The sequence below is a fragment of the Drosophila arizonae genome, chromosome 2 (assembly GCF_054131065.1).
Source record: "Drosophila arizonae isolate 15081-1271.41 chromosome 2, UAZ_ARI_1.0, whole genome shotgun sequence".
NCBI classification, from domain to species: domain Eukaryota; kingdom Metazoa; phylum Arthropoda; class Insecta; order Diptera; family Drosophilidae; genus Drosophila; species Drosophila arizonae.
In genome coordinates, this window is record NC_142922.1 from 26987740 (window position 1) to 27009560 (window position 21821).

The window sequence follows — 21821 nt, forward strand, 5'->3', positions numbered from 1 at the left end:
TTTCTAATAACTAAGCCCAAACAATGAGACCTTGGGGTATAATTACTTGCCAATTTTGTGGCTTCAAGTGGCGTGAATAAAAATAAATTGTAGACATTCTGTCGTTCAGAGAAATTCAAAAGAATTTAAGATTATGAAGTTTTTTTCAATTTCATTTCGATATTCCGAAATTATTAAAAAGAGTTCTTTAACTCCATTTCGATATTTTTATCTGTGACCCGGGGAAAATTCTAATAACTGTACAGGTGATTAACGGGAATATATAATGATAATGAATGAATATTCTAATTCAAGGTAAAGGCCGAATATTGAATTTGATTGAAAGAATAGTATGAATATTGTAAGTCAAGGTGAAAGCCGGAGCAACAAGGATAAAGTGCATTGAAATAACTAGAGAATGTATTCTTATTTAATAAAAATATTATATTTGTGTGTCATATGAACAGCTGTCGTATTGTGAAATGCAAACACGACAACAAAAACATGTCAAACCCAATCAGCCAATAGCATCAACTGTGTAAACGTAACGGACTATAGATATACATACATATATAGATGTATCCATATATCCATATATAGATAGCCGATGCCTGCAGCAGCTCTAGAGACTAGCGTGATGTTCATAATTAATTGATTAAATATTGAAATATCGCTCTAAAGTGATTTAACCTTCGCTTGAGATTTTATGGATTGCATACTGCATATATATGCTGTAATTATCGCATGAAGTCAGAGAGCCTGCTGGCGACTTGGACTTGGACTTGGACTTGAGATTAACTTACCATAATCAGAAATGAAAAGAGAGTAAAACAGAGAGAGAGAAAGAGAGAGAGGAGAGATAACACTCGAGTTTGTATATATGTGAGTGGATTGTCGTATTAATTAAAATGAAATTTATGTTAAAAATAAAATGAATGCAAAAGTAAAACCAGTTGCTTGTTGGCTGTTAATAATTAAGATCACGGCTCAAACAGCGAAAGATGAGCGCCAATCAAGCGCAACAAATCCGGAGCGCAAATGACCCTAGACAAGGCCTGTCTGACGGCTGTGTGGGGTTCATTAAATTGAAATTGTTCTTGAACTCAACTTTGGCCGTCGTAACGCGAATGCCTTTTGGCAAGTGAATTACTTGATGCAGCAAACATGACGGAAAATCCGAGAAACGAGTGAGAGAGTGCGAGAGAGAGAGAGACAGTAGAGAAAAGAGAGCTCAAAACTTGACCAACTTGTTAGCGCTTCTAATGAGTCAACGGCCATGTCTGCGTCGTCGTCATGGCGGAACAAGTGCCAGACGATGATAAAGATGACGACGCAGTCCAAGGCAAATAGAGCGGCAGTGCCAGCTGCAAGGAGTATTTAAAACTTTTTCTAAAGTACTTGGCATTTGCTTTGCACTTGAATTCTCTATCGCCGGCGAAAGAGAATTGCAAAATTGAGAATTACAAGTGCGGAGAGCCAAGCTGTAAATTCGGAATTTTTTCCATAATGAGTAAGGCCTGTGAGAGGCGTGAAAACTGAAGGGTGTAGTAAAAGTGTAGGGAATTTAAATTTCAATCAAATACGTATAAGTTGTATACCTGGCATATTTATGTATATGGAATATAATATTATCTCGTTTGTGAATTAGATTAGAAAGTAAACATAAATCATGTCTTGGAGTCGATAGTAAAATATTTTTGATGATAGTACCAGGATGTTTTAAAATTAGCTCTACTTACAGTCATATCATCATATCATATAATATTCATATGAGTAGGTAATTCCATCAATTAGTAAAATAAGACTTCATTTAAAATGTTATTTAGATATATACGTATGTATACACTTGCTTGATGTACATTTTGCGGTAGAATAACCCATGCAGATTTTCTTAATAACCCAAAACAAAAGGCATGTGAGTTTTATCAGTGTAATTGTTTGAAATACCTTTTTATTTAGAATTAGTCATCGCTTATAAATGATTCAAAGCAATAAAGATTATTTTGAGGATTCGCGCATTTATCGGAACTCTAAATTGATTGACATCTATGACATTAGTCATGGGAGAAAACTTAATCTATTCACAAACAAACAAATAAACAAACGAGCGAACATATTGAATGTCTGTTTCAGTATGCTTATGCCGCTGTTAATCAACACTGGCTGGCTAACTGTCAGCGCCTCGGGACGCCTCCGAGCAGCTGTCAGCAATGTACAGCTTATAACTGTCCGTCACTTGATACTGCCATTTGGCGCTTGCCATTCACAGCGAAGTGTCGTATCTTAAACCGCTTATCACTGTAAAGGCTGTAAAGGATTTCTGTTGGCTGCTCACCGTGGGCGGTGCAATGTACATAGATATGTTAAGTTAATTTAACACGACATCGAAAAATTGATTGACGATATAAATATATATTTTTATAAACATACACTACAGTTAATTCATTTCGAGCTTTGGACACAGTTGTGAGCTTTGATTTCAAATTCAAAAAAATAGTTTATAATGAACATATAGTAAATTTTATAAGTGAGCAAAATTGAATCGTTGGGGAACGAGTATTACAGGTAATGTTTGAGTTGTTTTTTTTATACACTCGTATGTTAAGAAACGGTCCCGCTGCTATAGAAAGTGGAGACGTCTAAGATCATTCCTGGTGTGGCGGCTAGAGATGTAATTTTGTTTTCGTCGTTGATTTGTTCTCCCTTTAATATTTTTTTCTTATATTTTTTTTTTACAAAAGTTAACTAATTGCTGAGGTTAGCTAATAACTGAGGAATTTCCAATAGATAAGGACTTGCTTGTTTGTTATTTGATAAACAAGACAGAAATTAGATGAAAATCTTAAATTGGCTCTTATGCAAGAATATTTTAATTTACTATTTGCAATGCGATTATTTACTCGCATAGTTTCAGAATTTGAATACGCATTCAATTATCAAGTATTTTCAGCTGTGACAAACTTTAATGTCATTTACAGTCTCTTCAAGGGCTCGCGATATCAGTTTCCATGAGTCACATTCGCGAAGCCTGAGTCGCTGGACTTTGGGCATTATTGCTGCGCCTAGCCTCAGCATGCTCACAGCTGTATGTGTGTGCATGTGTGAGTGTGTGGGCTACTGTTTTGTTGGCTGGTCGTTAAATCCCATCGATTTGTTTGACTGTCTCTTCACTATGCACCTTTTTCTCCCAACGCCTCCTCGGTTTGTGTGTCGTCCCGTCCTGCTCGCGCCCATTGAGCTTTGCGCTTCAAGCATGACTGGCATCTAATTTAATTAGATGAAAATTTCACACTATTGGTTTTTCGTCATCTTCCTCTTCTCCTTCTTCTGCTCCATCTACTTCATCTACTGCTGCTGACGTATCCGACGCCGATGCCGATGCCGATGATTTAGTTTTGTCTGTTATGGATGTACACACATAATTTTTATATATTTTCCGCGTACCACGATAGCTTTCACTACTATTAATCTTGCCAAGGTGTTTTCCAAATTCACTTTTCCTTAGATACCACCCACTAGCTGCGCAAGTAGTCATTCAATTTCCACTTATCAGCACATTGATTTCCGTTTAATGCAGTTTGCTTAAACTCTAGCGATTGCAACAGACGAACGCACTTAGACCTCGTCTCTCTTCGGATATGTACATAAATATGTGTATGCATGCATGTTTATATCTATCTCTCTCTGGCCACATAGCATCATCGTCTGTTCCTTATGTTTTGATTAAACATCAACATCTTATGGCCTTTAGCATGTTGTTTCTGCTGCTATTTCCCCCAGCACCCACACAAATTATCAGACATTTCAAAAGAGCGAGCAAGAGAGGGAGGAGAGCGGATAGAGCATGCTAGAGTGAGAAAAAGAGAGAGACAGCGACATTGACAGCCGCTAACAGCTTAATGACGTCATTGGCGCATAATGTTTGATGGGTCACTTGGTGCGTTTCGTTTCTCTCGTTCCATCGTGCCAACGTTCGCCTTTCCATCGTTCCGCTGTCCGTCTGCGAGTTGTGTGTTTTCTTTTTATTTCTTTTTCACATACCCATTTTTTTTTTTTTTATTTTTTTTTTTTTGCTAAATCCGCAATTTGTCCTTGTTTTTATGTGCCACAGCTGCTACTCACTTTGTTGGTCTGCCAGCCTACTTGCTCCGCTTTCGGCCCGCTTACCCCCGGGCCTTCTTTTGTTGAGTTTTCATCAGCATTTCAGCCTGATTATTGAAGCCACTTTCCGGCTGCCGCACGCAACTTTTGCCTCGTGCTGCGGTCTGTGTGGGACAGGTGGCAACTCTGTTATTGCCCGGCCTACACCACGTTACACTTACAGTTACTATTCTACTCTACTTGTTGTCGTTGCTGCTGGAATAGCGCAAAATTTAGGTTATTCCAACCCCAGAATGCTATAAAAAAATACAAAAAATCATAAAAGTCGTACGAAAAGTTGTAGTTTATTATGTATGCTGTATGTGTGCTTCTTGTTGCCTGCCTTGTTGACAACAATGCGATACCGTCGCCGACACCGACCTGGATATTTGGATACCCTGAACAACTGCAAGGTATACTAGACTGTGCAGGAAATAGGACATCTCTCAGAAGCAACAGAGTATCGAAATCAACCAAAAAATTCCATATATACCCTAAATTCTATTGCACATTAGTCCAGGCGAACAGGGTATACGAATCAAATGCCTATAAAGCTTTGTATATATAACAAAAATGATTTCCTATTTCACATGCATTTTTGTGTTATTGCTGCTATTAAAAATAATTATATAACGTACATATGCGTATTTATGAACGTTTTACGCGACCCGCTTTAAATGTCGTTGAACTGCAAGTCAAAATGTTGAAAAAATTCAACAGCAAAATTCAAATTGTATCCATGTCATCAATGGGTTAAATAAAATACCATATGCCTCTGTTGCGGCTAGTCGCTGTTAAAAGTAACAGCGAACAGCTGGTCACATATCACAGTTAGGTATACATATTCATATATACATAGACGTATGTGTGTGCGTGCCTGTGCGAGGCCAAGGCACCTGCGCATGAGTCACTCAACTTCAGTTTAAATCTGCGAGCTCTCTGGTCACATTCAATTGCTTGGCAGATCTCTGCTGCCGGCTTTGCTGTATTATTTTATGTGTGTGCATTGTATTTTTGTACATGCTCATGCATGTGTTTGACAGGTGCTTCTTGTATGTGTAACAAGTTTGTGATGTAGTTTTTGCTCTGACACATGGGCACACACACACAGACAGACAGACATAATTATACATTTATATATATATATATATATATGCACACAAATAAGCACACGAGAACAACTATTTATCATTATCAATACTTCTGTCGTTTCGTTCTCTCGCACATTGACTGCGCTCAAGTTTTGTGAGTAGTTCTCCCCTACGACGCGTCGACAGTAACGACAAGAGCAGCAACAGCAACAGCAACAGCAGCAGCAGCAACAATAATTACATACTAATACAAAATGCTCATTTGCCGCATTTTAATTTTCACACGCTCACAAGCACAAGTGTTTCGTATCTGTGGCTGCGCCAGCGCCACTGCCAGCAGCAGCAGCTGAACCTAGGTCTCTTCGTCTCTCTCTATCTCTCTGTCTTTTTGCGGCCTCTCGCTCGCTCACTCTCCCAAATGCTACTCGCTCGTTGCTGTTTTCAGTTGTTCGCAGTTCGTACTCTCAGTTCGTTTTCGATCGTGCGCCGTAGCAGTTGTCATTTCTTTGCGGCCATTATCGGTGCTGTTAGCGTAAAAAAGAAAAAAAAAAAAAGAAAAAAAGCAAAAGCAAGTTGTTTTTGCAACGCTCAGTCGCGCGGAGCGCTGCGGGTGTGCATACAAACAGCAACAACAACAAAGCAGCAACACTAACAGAAGCATACGCATGGAGGAAATTCTGTATGCCGTTGCATGCGTGGCTAAGTGAGTGTATGTGTGGGTGTTTACGCATACATACATGCATGTGCATACAATTGAAATGTGTCTGTGTGTGTGCGTGTATGTGTTAATCACTTTATCGTTGTGATGTTTTTGTTAATTTGTGTTTGCTCCAGTTTGCTGTCTGTCACATTTTCCAAAGTTTTTGTTTATGCACACAGTAAAAAAATATATATATTGCCTGATAACTGTGTTGAGTTTGTTTTGTGTTTGAAGTTTGCACTCAATAGTATGCACCTGAACAGCACTGTGACTCTCAAACTGTAAAAACTTATTATCTTGCCTGTCGTTTCTGTCTTGTTGCTGCCAACTCTGTTAATGAGTCGCTCTCTCACTCACACACACGATGGAGAGACTCTGTGTGCGTGTGTCTGTGTGTGTGTGAGTGTGTATATCTATTTTCTGATTTGAGTCAGCTGTCTTTTTGCCCCTGTGCTTTATATCTTCTGCACAACTTTAACGAGTTTTAAGAGTGTTATTCTTAGCTTGCCATCTCGCTCACTCGCTCACTAGCTCAAGCAGCGCAGCGCACTTCTTGCACATTTGTTTATTGTTGATGCTGCTGCTGGCGTTGTTATTGCTGTTGTTGTTTCTCTTTCGGCGCGGTGTGTACACCGGCAACACGAAACTGGTTTTTCGAGTTATTTATGACTTTTTCTACAATTTATATTTTGCCTGTGCTATGCCTGGTTTTTCGGTTTCTGTATCTCTTCTTTGTGCCCACATGTACAAGATATACGTATGTATATAAACACATATAAAGTGGTCCTCAGACATTTGACCTGCAAAAACAGCTAAGAGACACAACAGTTGGGGCGCCTCCGCTTCATTAATTTCATAATGTGGCGAAAGTTGCATCTCGAATTGCAACATCTGATATGAGAGCGGGGTTGCAGGCTCACTCTGTTTTACTTACACACACACACGCAGGCAGGCAGAGGCAAAGCGCAGCGGATATGACAAATTACAAAAAAGACAAAAAAAAGAAAAAGCAACAACACAATTTTACATATTTCACTCAAACTCCCTGCACTCGGCAACGACAACTTAACACACTCTGTGTGCTGACTGTAGTTGAGCTTTAATTGTCGAGCGACCGACAGGCAGACAGACAGAGATAGAGAGAGACAGCGGCAAACACAAAAACAAAAGCAAAGGCAACAAAAATTAGTGGAGACTACTGCTGCCATTGTTGTTGTAGACTTTAGTGGATATTGTGTAAAATAGAAAGCGCGTTGGCGTTAAATAATCGACGGATGCAAACAAAAAATAATAATAATAATAAAAGAATACAATTAATGAATACAATGAATAAAGAAAAGAAAAGTTTGGCGAAAAGTGAAGTGTTGTGTTTTCTGTGCGAAAAATGAAAATATTTTTTATTATTATTAAAGTATGAAATCTAAAAATAAAGAAAGAAAGTAATAAGTATTCATATTTTTGAATTGATAGAAAATGCCAAAAAAATAATGAAGTGCATGTGCTGCATATTGAATGATAAAACAACAAGTTGCAATAACAATTAAGCAATTAACAAAACAAGTTTCAATTAAAAAAAAAAAAACAAGAAAGTACAACATCTGCAGCGCGCAGCAACAGACGCTGCCAATCAACGAACTCGCGAGTGAACGGCCGCAGCAGCAGCAGCAGCAGAAGCAGAGGAGCCAAAGAAACAGCTGTGCTTACAGTTTGACAATCAACATTAGCTCTGTGCTGCTCCCCCGCATCGTTGTCGGCGTGAACACATGAGACCACAGCGGCGTTCACTGAGCGCGTGAAAGAGAGCGAAGCAGAATTAAAAGCGCCGTTAAACGGAGTTTGCCGGGTTAGTGTAACTTGTCTACACACATGCATACATATGTAGGTATGTGTGCATACATATGTTGTTGAACATGCATGCTTGCATGTGTATGTATGTAAGTGAATGCGTTCGCATTTCAAACTGTAAATTTGAAGCTCGTAGTGTTACCAGACTCACAACATTTTTTCTGCCATCAGCAAAAGATAAAAATAAAAAACTTTGACCTCCAAGCTGCAAGATGAGACACGCACACATTCGCCTGTGAATGCATATGGTTGTATGTGTGTGTGTGTATTTACTTCCACACTCGAAAAAGTATTGTGGCCGCCAATGCACGTGAGGCTTTTCAATGCCGCAAGGGGGACGGGCAGCGGTATTGGCGTCCTTCCTCAAGCGGAAGGAAGGAATCGCAAAAGTAGAACGAGAACCTTTATCGGAGGCAGTGGGGGACAGGGATGATGGCATATTGCAATGCTAACGAGCGAGAAGGTTGTCTATGCAGGAAGAAGACACTAGAGAACAAATTACAGACAATTTATATATGTATGTATATGCATGCATATGTATGTGTAGCTGTACATACGTGCATATGTATGTATGTGAGTATGTAGAAATGTGTGTATAATTGGCTTGGTGGGCGTTTTCGCTATTCTGCTGATAAAGTTTGACCTCTAAAGCTCATTTACATAGATTTTAGCTCTTGCACGTGTGCGAATTGCGAACTAAACTAATTAAGTAGCTCGCTGCCTGGCCCCCTAAACAGCACACACACACATACATAGAAGTGCTTATACACACATGCACACACACACACTTACACCTAGATCCATGCAAAGTAAGTGCATAGAGAGATGCATAGTCAATGTTAATCTAACATGCAAAGGTCAATCGGCCATTGAGACACCGTTCACTCATGCACTCACACATACACATACACAGCTGTAGTCGTCATTGGGGCGGCTGCAGCTCTTTCTGCTGTTGCCTCTCACTCGTTGCTATTTCTTTTTACCGGCGCTCTTTTTTTTTTTTTTTGAGCGTTCTCCACTCGTTCTCCGTCATTTTGACTCTCGCTATTGTTTGTCTGTCAGCGATGTCGCGGCCCCTAATCAACGCGCCCTTATCTAGCCAATTTGTTTTTTTTTTTTTCGGTCTGTGTGTGGGTGTGTGTGTGTGTGTGTACTGCATCTTCGTCAATGGTTGAGTGCATGTGTGTGTGTGCATGAGAGATTGTCTTTCAGTGTGTGTAGGTTCTTTGCTTATCATTTTGCTCAGCTTGTTGTCTTTGAACATGTCGTGAAGCGGCTAGGAGTGGGGGGCGCAGCCGGCTGCTCATTTATGTTATGTGAATCAAAACGTTGTCATTATAGTTGTTGTTGTTGCAGTTACTGTTGTTGTTGTTTAGGCGTTCGCTATTGCTACGCTTTTTATTTACTGCTGTGCTTTATTCAGTTCGTTTCTCGCATTATTTTATTTTTATTCTTTATTCAACGTCAAATGCCATTGAAAATGGATATTGACATGTGTGCCGCAATTCGATTACAAACAGCAGCAACAACAACAAGTGGAAGAAAAGACAATGATATGCATAAGCAATAAAACCAATAACAATGCGCATTGTTGGCAGTTTGTCAATAGAATCGAATTATGAACATTCTATTCTATTCTATTCATTTCGAAAAAAAGTTTATTTCTAATTTTAAATACAAATACGAATGAGATTTGCATTTCAAATGCTTGAGGAGTGTTCACTGTAAGTCTTTCTGCTGGCCTTTTGATATTCATTGGAGATTTGAGTTCCATTCAAAACAAAATAGAAAAGAAATGAACCAAGCAACTTTGCAATTGATGGCCTTTCTATTTGTGTGCAGCAGCGCCCGATAAAAAGCGGCCCCAAACCGGAAGGATATAAATAATTGGCAAAAGTTCAGTTCACTGCTTCCGGTTCGTCGTTGATAATGAACTCTTCAATATGTGATTTATCAATGAAATACACATACACTCTCAATATCATTGTAATTGACTTATCTAAGCTAAGCAATTTATCAAAGTAGATTTTTGATATTGTTATCACATATAGAAGTAGCAGCAGGCATATCGGGCTTGGGAGATTCCAATAATGTTTTTGCATTTTGTTTTCGCCATGATTTATATTCAATTGCTGTCGGACAATTAAAATGAAATTGACTTGTGTCTAAAAATAGCAACAACGCAATTGCTATGCACAAGCAAAAATAAGTAAATAAAACAAAAAAGCAACTAAATAAAATGAATAAAAGACGCAAACACGTCACAGTTCGAATCTATTTGGGATAAGGCGAATGAGACAACGAATAGTTGATAAGGCAACCAACCAGCTTATCACTTGTTTTATTTATCAAGTATTTCTTGTGTATGTATGTAAATGCATATACAATGTATATACACATATATACATATGTATATACATACATTTTATTTGCATGTGTTAATAGCAACAGTTCTTTTCGATTATGCTTTATTTTCTTGTTTACTTTTAAGCCCCCATTTGTTGTTGTTGTCGTTTTTTTTTGGGCTGTGGTTTTTTGCCACTATATTATATAATTGTTGCCACTAAACAGATTTTTGTAAGGTTTCTGGTCTAAGTTTTGCTTAATTAAATTGACAAATTGAGTCGAAATGCGAGACAGATTTGAACTCACAGTTTGACAAGCACTGGTGGTCGATAGCAAAATCGATAATTTGGTAAATTATGCAAATTGCTTTGGCTAATGCTAAAAACTTTTCAATTGGTGTTATTGCTATTGCTGTTGTTGTTGTTGCTAATGCTAAGTGGTGACACCCGTTTTGTCAAGTTTCACTGGGGATTTTCCGCCTATTATGACGAATTTCCAAACTCAATTTAAATCGCGCCGCCTCGTTAACTTCTCTTTCCATTTTTGCTTTAAGTTCAATTTTTGTCCAATTTGCGCTTGGCTCTCACCTGTACCTGTGTGTGTATGTGTGTGTGTGTAAAACCACATTTCCATGAAAGAGTTTTATTTTTAGTCATTGGCTTATTTTTAATTAAATATCGATTTTCTTCTAAAATTGCTCTACATGGATTTCCTTTTACTGTGACAGAATGTTTCACTGTTGTATGAGAATTCTGCTTCTGATGACTAAAAGTAAAATAGTTTATAAAGAAAAAGCATGTAAAAGATATATAAATTAATATGTAGTTAACCTTGTTGTTTATACTTTAATCCCATAAGAAATGAAAGCATTGTTAGCAAAGTATCTCGCAGTCGGTAGCGCCCGACTGCAATGCTCTCACTTGTTGCAAATATATTTGGGGGTTTTCCTTGTTTTATTAAACGGAAGTTCACTAATTTCTTAATGTTACTGAACGGAAGTTTTATTTATTTCCGAAACGACTTGGAGAGCTACATACATATATTTCGTATTATATATTGGCAGGAGTATAATGTGCTTGACTAAAATATATATTCAAATATATAATAAAACAGAGAGTTTGTTTTAAAATATTGTTTATTTGATATAAAATGAATATCCGATAATTAAAAAATCAAATATGTTCTTAAAAAAAAAAAATTAATTTATTGATCGTCTTGTTCAATAGAGATCTAACATTTGTAATTAATTTCTTTTAATTGAATGCTAAATTTATGTGAATTTATAAAAAATATTATAACTTAGATAAACAGTTAGTTGGCTCTGAGTGTGCGAGTGTGAGTGGGAGGGGTTTGTTTTGTTGTTTCCTTCGTTTAGCAGCCGAAACCGGTTAACGGTAGTCGGGCGGGCTGTGCCATTGTCCCGAATCCAACTGGGAGCCTTTTCCTAGCATTTAATTCATAAAACGAACGCTGGGCAAATTAAGAACAAAGCTACAGAGAAAGAAATGCAAACAAAGTGAGGCAAAGAGAGACAGAGAGAGAGAGAGAGAGAGAGAGAGAGAGAGAGAGAGAGAGAGAGAGAGAGGGCAAGAACTCGCACTCGAACTCGTTTGTGAAGAGCTAAAAAATAAATAAGAAGTAAAGTGAAGTGAAGCGAACGACCCGAAAATACTGTGAATACTCAACTGTTGTGGAGCTTGCTGCGAAGTTCGTTGCGACGATCGATCGATGGATTGGTTTGAACCAGTTTTCGCTGCAGGATATTAAGCCATAAACCAGGCAGGCCGCAGCCGACCGACCAACCAACCAAGCAAGCAAGCAGGCAACCAACACATCAGCGACAAAGAGGCACAAAACTGGTTTCTCTTTGCAGTTTGAGTTTGAGGTTCGATTCGATTTAGTCCATTGCCTTCCCACTACCCACTTCAGCAGCCCACATTACGCCCCTCGCCCTCCACACACACACACGCAGAGCAACAGCAATTTGCAGAAAGTTGGCTGTTACAGCCCTGGGCTTAATTGTTATCGGCGGTTTATACTCTTTTTCCTTAACAGTAGTGCTTAACGGTACAATTATCGATGTTTTGGATTTTATATAGTTCTATGTGTGCATGTGTGTGTGGGTACTGATATGACTGTAAACTGATACCGAATCAAGAAATTTATTTATAATTAAATATACATAGGTACATGCATAGGAATTTTTATATATATGTATGTTTTTATTTTTAAGTTCACTTTTTATACCCTGAACCCATTTTCAATGGGAAATCAGGGTATAATGGTTTTGTTGAAATGTATGTAACAGGCAGAAGGAGGCGTGGCAGACCCCACAAAGTATATATATTCTTGATCAGGGCGACGAGCTGAGTTGATTTGCCCCTGTCCGTCTGTCTGTCCGTCTGTCCGTCTGTCCGTCTGTCCGTCCGTCCGTCTGTCCGTCTGTCCGTATGTATGAACGCGTCGATTTCAGAAGATATAAGAGCTAGAGACTTCAAATTTTTTTTAAAATGTCCGTAATTACAGCGCGCATATCAAGTTTATCATTAAAAATCGATAACTCATCCCAATCTTTTTTTATCGATAAAAAACCTTATCGAAAACCAGTTATAAAATTATATCTTCTACACCTTTATTGCTAGAGTCTCCAAATTTTTAATGTATGCTTACATGCAATTTATACAATTTCGGTTTTTGTTAAAATTTACCCCCCACCCTTAAATTCACCCCCTCACCCTCACTTTTGTAAAAAGCGTATTTCAAATACTAAAGACTTGTGCTTTGGCAATTACATGCATATCCATGTTATAATCATAATCTGAAAGTTTCATGAAGATCGTACGTCCACAAAAAAAGTTATTAAGCAATTAAGTTCTCATAGTAAGCGCACACTACAGCCCATGCGTGTTTATGCGTGGGTGCTTGTGTGTGTATGTGTTTGTGTATGTGTGTGTATGTGTATGTGTGTGTGTATTTGTTTGTGTATGTATGCGTGTGTGTGTGTGTCTGTATGCGTGTGTGTGTATGTATGCCTGTGTGTGCGTACGTGCCTGTGTGTGTGTGTGTGCGTGTTTCTTGTGTAAGCTGAAAGACGCGAAAAATTATTGAAATATCTATTGCTCCAAGGGTTCAGGGGATCTCGTAGTCGAGCAGTCTCGACTAGAGCTTTCTTACTTGTTATACCCTGAACCCATTGAAAATGGGAAATCAGGGTATAATGGTTTTGTTAAAAGTATGTAACAGGCAGAAGGAGGCGTGGCAGACCCCACAAAGTATATATATTCTTGATCAGGGCGACGAGCTGAGTTGATTTGGCCCTGTCCGTCTGTCTGTCCGTCCGTCCGTCCGTATGTATGAACGCGTCGATTTCTGAAGATATAAGAGCTAGAGACTTCAAATTTTTTTTAAAATGTCCGTAATTACAGCGCGCATATCAAGTTTATCATTAAAAATCGATAACTCATCCCGATCTTTTTTTATCGATAAAAAACCTAATCGAAAACCAGTTATAAAATTATATCTTCTACACCCTTATTGCTAGAGTCTCCAAATTTTTAATGTATGCTTATATGCAATTTATACAATTTCGGTTTTTGTTAAAATTTACCCCCCACCCTTAAATTCACCCCCTCACCCTCACTTTTGTAAAAAGCGTATTTCAAATACTAGAGACTTGGGCTTTGGAATATACACACATATTCACCATATGATTACGCTCTAAAAGTTTCATTAAGATCGTATGTCTACAAAAGAAATTATTTAACAAATAAATTCTCATAATATTGCCCACACTGCAGCGCAGCCCAAGCGCAGTCGCTGCTTACTGCGCAGTTAGCAGAGCGCAGGCTTATGCGTGCGTGTGGATGCATGTGTATGTATGTGTGCATAAAAGAAGTGCAGAATGATTAGAATATCAGCTTGGAGGGTTCAGGGTATCTCCTAGTCGAGCAGTCTCGACTGGAGCTTTCTTACTTGTTTTTTATCTTTTTTATCTGTCTTAAAACTAAACAATAAGAGATTCATATGTATTTAAATTTATGACAGTTTAAGAAACAAGTTTTTATGAAGAAATATATGAAGATTTATAAAGAATTTGTATTTTTATATACCTATACATTTTTACATTTTAAAAATATATATAAGTATATAAAATTTTATGTACAAAGAATTTGAATTAAATTTGAGAATTGCTATTCAGTTGTGCAGTTTTTCAGGGACGCCTTGTGTTGGTTTAATTAAACAGAATTTAAAATATTTTTGGAATAATAGAAATTATTAACATACATTTGTACATTGAAGAAATATTTTCCGATTTTTTTAAAAAATAAAATATATTTCTTTCATCTATCGTCTGTTTCTCGTGTAGAGGGATTTAATGTTTACTCAAAGGAATTCTAATATTTCTGCTCAAGGCGCGATAGTTTTTCCTGTCATTTGTTTGCAATAAGATAAATTAATTATGTGTAGTCTCAACTTGTACATTGATATATATCAATAGAGCCTTGACATTTTGCTCGGGGGGTAACTCAAGATAAACGACACTTGCCGAAGGAAACTGCGTCAACCTTAGTCAGCCATAGCATTTGGTTTCCCTTGAGATGCCCATTGCCGCCGTGACTCGGTGCGTTGCACGATGTGGCAGATGTTGCAATCATTTGAATGATTGACCTGACATTGAACTAGATTTGCAACAGCAGATTTTCCACGCCATGCCACGCCCAAAGACGCTAAGCACACTGTGAATGCTAAGCAAGCAGCACAGCATAAAAGGCTTTTGTCTTAATCAAATATATATATTCATGTATGTGTGTATGCATGTGTATGTGTGTGCATACATGTAATTCATTGTGCCCATAATATTTCTGAAAGCCCAGCTGACGCGCTCAACGAATGAGTCACCCAAATTGGTTCCGCGCGGGCGGTCACATTATACGGCCAAAGGGGGGAAGAGTTGGAGTCGTCGTAGTCGCGTATCTACGATTGGCTGCGGGTTGTCTGTGGCCGTCTCTGTGGCTCGCTTTGTTGTGGTTATTTCGAAATGCAAGCGAAAACTTTTGTGTCATTGTCCTTTGCCACGCCAAGCAAGTTTTAAAGATACTCTCTCTTATTGGCTAAGGAGTCCTCTGCATTCCTCAATTGGTTGGGTTAAATAAATAAGATGTCTATTATAATTTTAGTATTTTTCATTTAAATAACGCTCGTAATGTCAAGAGAAATGTGGAGGCATTTGATAAAGATTTTATGTAAAAGAAAATCTGTTGAAGCCCTGAACCCATTTAAAATGGGAAATAAGAATAGAATGTATGCAGGAAAACCTGCAGCACCCATAAAGTATATATATTCTTGATTTAGATGATGATCTGAGTCGATGAAGCCATGTCTGTCTGCCTGTCCGTCTGTATGAACGCCAACATCTCGTAATCTATAAAAGTGTGAATCTTGATATATTATTTCTTAATAATATAATTATAAATAATAATAATTTATAAATAATACAAATTCGTCTTTAAATACAATCTGAATGCTATCACAGCTGAAAATTTCAGTTTTACTGTGTAGGTACATTTAATCAATACAATTATGTATAATATAAATATCTGATTACTTGTATTCAAATTTTTTTAGTTTTTGACAGTCTATGCTAATCGAGCCAGTTAGGGTATTTGTTGAGTTGTTAGGGTATTTCACATTGTTCTTGAATTGTTGTATGCCGCGATATAAGTTGGGCACATTTTGGATACGTAGTCGGCCACAACAGAATTTTAAATGATCTGAATACACAGCTTTTCGAGATCTCAAAGCTGTTTAAGCAAACTATTTGACATTTCTGAAAACACCCCCACCAAACAAAAAAAAAAAAAAAGAAAAAAACTATCAAAAAATTATAAAAAAAAAAATATATTTATAAAAAATATACGTTGCTTTGCTTTTGTCGTCTCTCAAAATTGAATGTATCGTACACAAAAAAAAAACAAGTACGTACATTACAATTCAAACACAACAAATCATCAGCCGAAAGAGCGCCAGTTATTCGCGAGAAACGCGGCTGTGTTTTCTATATATTCAACTCATTGTTTACGTTCGTTCGATTAGATAATAGTTTTGTTAATTATTGTATTTCGTTTGGTGAGACTTGGAGATAATGGCGCCCAAGTTGATTGAAAAATTTAAAACCTATCTCAGGTTGTTGCAAGCACACACACATACATCAAATATACACACGCATACACAAACACCCACACATACCAGTAATTTATATATTAATATATATCTAATCAATGTCTTCTCTCTTTTTCTCTCTCTCTCTCTCTCTCTCTCTCTTTGCCTTTCTTTCCCTCTCTTATCTTTGCAGTGGCGGCGGTCCACAGACAACAACTGCCGGTCCATCCGCTGGTAATGTAGCAAATGCTACCATTGCCGGTGGTAAGAGCACAAGCAATAACATGTATTCCACCCGCCAATCTGTAAGCACCACAACCGGTGTGCTCATGGTCGGACCAAATTTTCGTGTCGGTAAAAAAATTGGCTGTGGTAACTTTGGCGAATTGCGTTTAGGTAAGTTCATACAATCAATTCTATAAATCGTAAGCTACTAAATTTGTAATTGGATTGGGTAACATGAGAGCTATGAAAGGGAGGTGAGGAGGGGGCACAATGGAAAGCTCGTAAATGTATTGAAATTTAGTTGCAGCAGCTCTGATCCCGCATATAAGCATTATTCGGACTGTGAGTGAAGTTTCCGAAACTCTAGGGTCTTTAGTCTATAGCTTTACGAATCAGAAATAATTGTATTGGAGATCTCCTATTCTAGATAGATATAATCTTTGGAATTGTTTGTATTAATGATTAGGAATTAAACGATGTCACGAGTAATAAGTGTGTCTAAGGCTGACAAATTCCTGAGTGGGGAATCCTAGTTAATGATTTAATGCATATCGAACTAGTTGAACTAGTTAATTGGTTTGTTCAAGCGGATTAGTTTTATGGAACAATTAGCTTCAGTTATTGCTTGAAAGAGAAAAGAAGAAGAAATTGAACTGAATTTCTCATATCTGCAAAGGAAAATCGTTCATTTCATTGACTCTTCTTCAAGCATCATAATATTCATAAATTTGAATATGCCTAGTAGTTCTGGAAGCGCCTAAACTATTTCAGCTAAAGTAGTCGTAGTTCTAGTTGGTTGAATTGGCTAACTCCAAAAGCAATTGGCCATAAAAAAAGATTTCATTTATTCAAGTGGATCATGATGAATTCATTAACTGTTAAACAAAAATTGTTGAGGCAATTTACACCTCGATTGATTGATAGAGTAAAGAATAAGACAGTAAACTGTGCCATTCAAAAATTTCTGATTGACGTTGGTTCTTCACTTGACTAGTTCAAACAATTCTAAAAATATAATAAACCAGGATTTATATCAATATTATCTTTTATTATATGATTATTATATCTAATTATGCTAGAGTTTATTAAAAGGTTCAGTGTTATTTCCATTAAAGTAGGTATAAGCAAAGCTTTTATAAGAAATATTATACATATAAAAGTATATTTATAAAAGCTATGATAAATTCAACTTGTTGAGGGTTTCTCGATAGAATTAAAACAAAATAATATGCGATGAATTGCAACGTGAGAATCTCATTGAAGCGACTTCAAAGTGTTTACCTCAACAAAGAGAAGTTGGCCACAAGCTAAAAGCCAACTTTCACAGTCAGTGGGCCAACATAACTGTATCTTTATGAGCTTATCAGAACTGTATCTGAGTCAAGTCTTACATCATTAGTCGCCCCTCTCACACCAAGAAGTTGGCCGATTGCGAGAGGCGCGCGTCTCCTAACTGTAAAGAAGTAGTAAATTACGCTTAAGACTCGACTCGACTCGACTCGAAAGTTATTCTGTTCTCTCGCTGTGCGCTTTAACGCCCACAAGTTTTCATTTATCATATTTTTTTTTTTTTTTTTTTTTTTTTTCTGCTTGTTAAAGCTTTTGGCAGGCGACACGACGTTGGCTTCGAGTACTTTTGTATAGCCATCTTTGTTGTGACTTCCTTTGCATGTGCATTCCTTTTCATGGCTGCCAACAGCAGAGCAGGGGGAGAGGAAGGTGGTGGGCAACAACAACTGGGGAAACCACAATGAGAAGGTTTTTATTTTTATTTTTTTTTTTATTTTTGCAAAATACAAAATAAAATGCCATTCCATTTTGCCATCTGTTTTGTTGTCGCAGTCGTCGTCGCCGTTGTTGTTGTTGTTTTTGCTGTTGGCATCGCCACTTTTGCTTTGTTTGCTAAATGCGCTTTTATAAAATTGTGTTTTTCTTGCTGCTACTTCGTTTGGTTTTTCTTCTCCTTCTTCTTTTCTTTTGTGGGCTTGCCACTTCCCTTTGTGCATTTGCATACATCTGTTGCGACTGTTGCTGTTCGTTATTGCCAACAGGTAGCCAGTCGTCGTCGTCGTCCAGTGCTGCTTAAACTGTTAAGCAGCTATAGTCGCGCGTCGTTTTGAATGACAACTAATTGCATCCGCCCCAACATTCTATCTCTCAGTTTTTTCTCTTCTTACCTGTTCCCTTTTGCACATTTGCTTTGTCTCTAGTGTCTGGCTTGGTATTATTCCCCAGCCAGGTGATCATTCAATGTCTTAAGCACTGGTTTTTGCTCTTAACACATGCATATGCACATGTGTGTGCGTTTGTGTATGAGTCACTCTGTACTTTAACAGGTAACAGGTAATGAACTGCGTCTGTGTTTACACATACATACAGTTGTCAGTTATTCAAACAAAGCTGTGTTTAATTAGCAATAAGGTAAATGATTTAGTTTTGCTGAACCAAAATGTAGTTTACATTAAGACGCCTTATATAATCTTGGAATTGCTGTTCGATCTCTAGAGCTTGGTCTTTTATTACTGCTGCATAGCAAATATCTACAAATATAGACATATTCAAATGATTCACATTTGCTTACATTATCCAAAAAGTTACCCTAAAATAATTTACAGTCGTAATTAGTTTATTTTAGTTTTACTTAAGGCACGAGAATGAACAATTCCATTTGCTTTCATTTTAATCGGGGAATTACACATTCCATTTCAGAAATAAGCAAACAAATTTATTGCACTGGCACTTAACAGTATTCTGTTATCCAGCTGTTAATTAACATTGCGTACATTTTGTACGCATTTGAACTTTTGCTAATTGTGTTGGTTCTTGCTTCGTTGTAGCTTATGCATTATTTATTTTTATTGAATAGCCTTTACGAAATGCTATGAAATTGAGTTTAGTCTAATTATTATAATTGAGCCTCTATTAATTGTGGGAGAATGTGTAAATCGTGTTGCTGCTTTTGGGTCAACTTTTGTTTACTTAGTTAATATTGTTGTATCTATTGTTCAAGTAAATGTGCCTTCGTTGTGCTTCTAGATTTAATTTATGTGCGTGTTAGATTGTATGTATATACACACACACACACAATCACAGAAAATATAATACATAATGTATTGTATGTGGCCTATACTCGTGTATATATTGAGTTAGGTCAGGAGAGCTTTAGCTACGCTTGAATAACAGCACGCTTTTAATGTGAGTTAAGTGGAATATAAAGCCGAAAAGTGGACTGTTTTTATTGTTTCTATATAATTACTAAAGAAATTAGGAAATTTTTATGATTGTGGGATATATACATATATAGTAATAATATATGTTAGAATGTGCTTATAATTATTCTACAACTGTTGGCATAAATTATTTTTAGAATTTTAGTTTTGAAGAAATCTCTATTTACTTTTACTTTATAAATTTTCAACGGAACATAAAATGCTTTAGCTTTTCCATGAAAAATCAAAATTCTTTTCTGAAATATATTGCATGAATTAATCAAAAATGCAATTTGTTTCGGTCAAATGGAGACGACGCGATATTTACAGATACAAATTGTTTTGTTTTTGTTGTGAATAGCATAAAGTACGAATCAAACAAAATGAAATTGGTAAACAAAAAAATTCATGGAAAGCAAGCGTGGGGCGTGGCAGACCCAGACCAGACCAGACCCCAGACCGTTGGGTGCTGCTCCATATACAAATTTGCTTTGTTGTAATCAAAGTCATGCGGCTTTTCGCACACGAGTATCCACATGGGCGGGTGTGTGTGAGTGAGTGAGTGAGTGTGTCGTTTGTGTGCGAGTGAGTGCGAGTATGCTAGCTCGCTTGATGACTATAAATGTTGACAATGTTGTGGTGAGCGATAAGCTCTTCCCCTTTTACTTCGTAATCATTCATGACATAATTTCGCACCTAGCGGCCTTTTTCTTCATATATAACATTGTTATATGTATATTTCATTTTGATTTATGCAATTAACTGAATACAAAAGATAAACGTGTATGCGAGCTAATTAATCAAATCGCTTTATTTCGGAATAAAACCACGCAAACCGCAAAATCAAGCAATTAGTTGCCATTATTTATGAATTTAATATATTTGTGATTTAAATTTGTACGCCGAAAAAGAACCAGGAGCTAGAAGAAATTCTTGTCTACCGTATACAATTTTTACGAATCGCTCTTTATATAGTATAAAAATATAGAAACCTGAAACAGCAAATCTTTTGATCTGCAACTGCGTATAATGATATACTATAACTCTGTAATCGAAGAGTCATTAAAATTCATTTCACAACTTGGGAAATGAGCGTGAGAGTATATGATCGGTTGGGACCTCGCATTTCATGGGCTGGGAATTAGTTCGATCGTTTATCAATCGCATTTCAAATGGTATTCTCTTAATGGTCAGGTCGACGCATGTGTTGCTTTGGAGCTGCTTCTGGTGGTGGGCGTGGCGCTGATAATGTTACAGGTACGGTGAGCGTCATCTGCATGAATGTTTGTTCCGCCCAGTTGCAGTTGCGCTCATGAGCATGATGTTATGTGTGTGTGTGTGTGTGTGTGTGGGTCTGGCTTTGTGCGCGAGTGTGTGTGTGTGAGAGGGAGGCATGTAACGGGTTTTTGACACAGTTTTAAAGAACATTTAATCACTTTAATTGAACAAATTTTTAATAATCCCATCTCTTTCTTTTGCAGGAAAAAATCTTTACAACAATGAACATGTAGCAATAAAAATGGAGCCTATGAAGTCGAAGGCTCCACAACTACACTTAGAGTATAGGTTTTATAAGCTATTAGGATCACATGGTATGTTAAAATGTTTTTATTATATTTATTGAATACACAAATATGCCAACCTCTACTCCGTCCCGTAAAATTGACTAACAAAATAAACCATAAGACAAGAAAAAAATCATTTACAAAACATATATATTTTCCATGCCCGTTTGTCAATATAGTGACAAATTGCTAACCCAATCCTACTCACTCCAACTACCACTCCAATAATACTATGTTTTGCACCGTTACCACCTTCGTTAGTCAAATAAACTCGTAATTTCAATTCTATGTATAACACTTTGAATTTGAAGTGCTATTAGAATACACATAAGACTACATGAATAGATTTTCTCAAGCATATTTCGGAGGTCGGTGCGTGAATTAAATTACAAAGAAAAAAAAAAATAAGAATTATGAAAATAATATATAAACAATGAATTCTATTGCATATTTTGGACACAGCTAAGCTGTACATCCATTATATTCTTCTGATTTTATACCCACCAACTTACTATATGCTGATTTCTCAACTCAACTTTATTAAAAAATTCTTACGTTTTTT

The 21821-nt window shown here is 37.1% G+C and overlaps 1 protein-coding gene across 27 annotated transcripts in view; it reads left to right on the forward strand.

The window, feature by feature from the left end:
- Nucleotides 1-21821, forward strand: part of gish (casein kinase I gish) — a 39750-nt gene that overhangs the window by 5392 nt on the left and 12537 nt on the right. For 21 of the 27 annotated variants that reach the window (XR_016271700.1, XR_016271699.1, XM_089476667.1 and 18 more), the window contains exons 4-5: nt 16454-16656; nt 21176-21286. Coding sequence is in view for 25 of the 27 variants with exons in the window: in XM_089476667.1 (XP_089332793.1) it covers nt 16454-16656; nt 21176-21286 (314 nt within the window). In the remaining 2 variants the exon portion in view is untranslated. The other 6 variants (XM_089476685.1, XM_089476682.1, XM_089476681.1 and 3 more) reach the window with 6 other exon arrangements.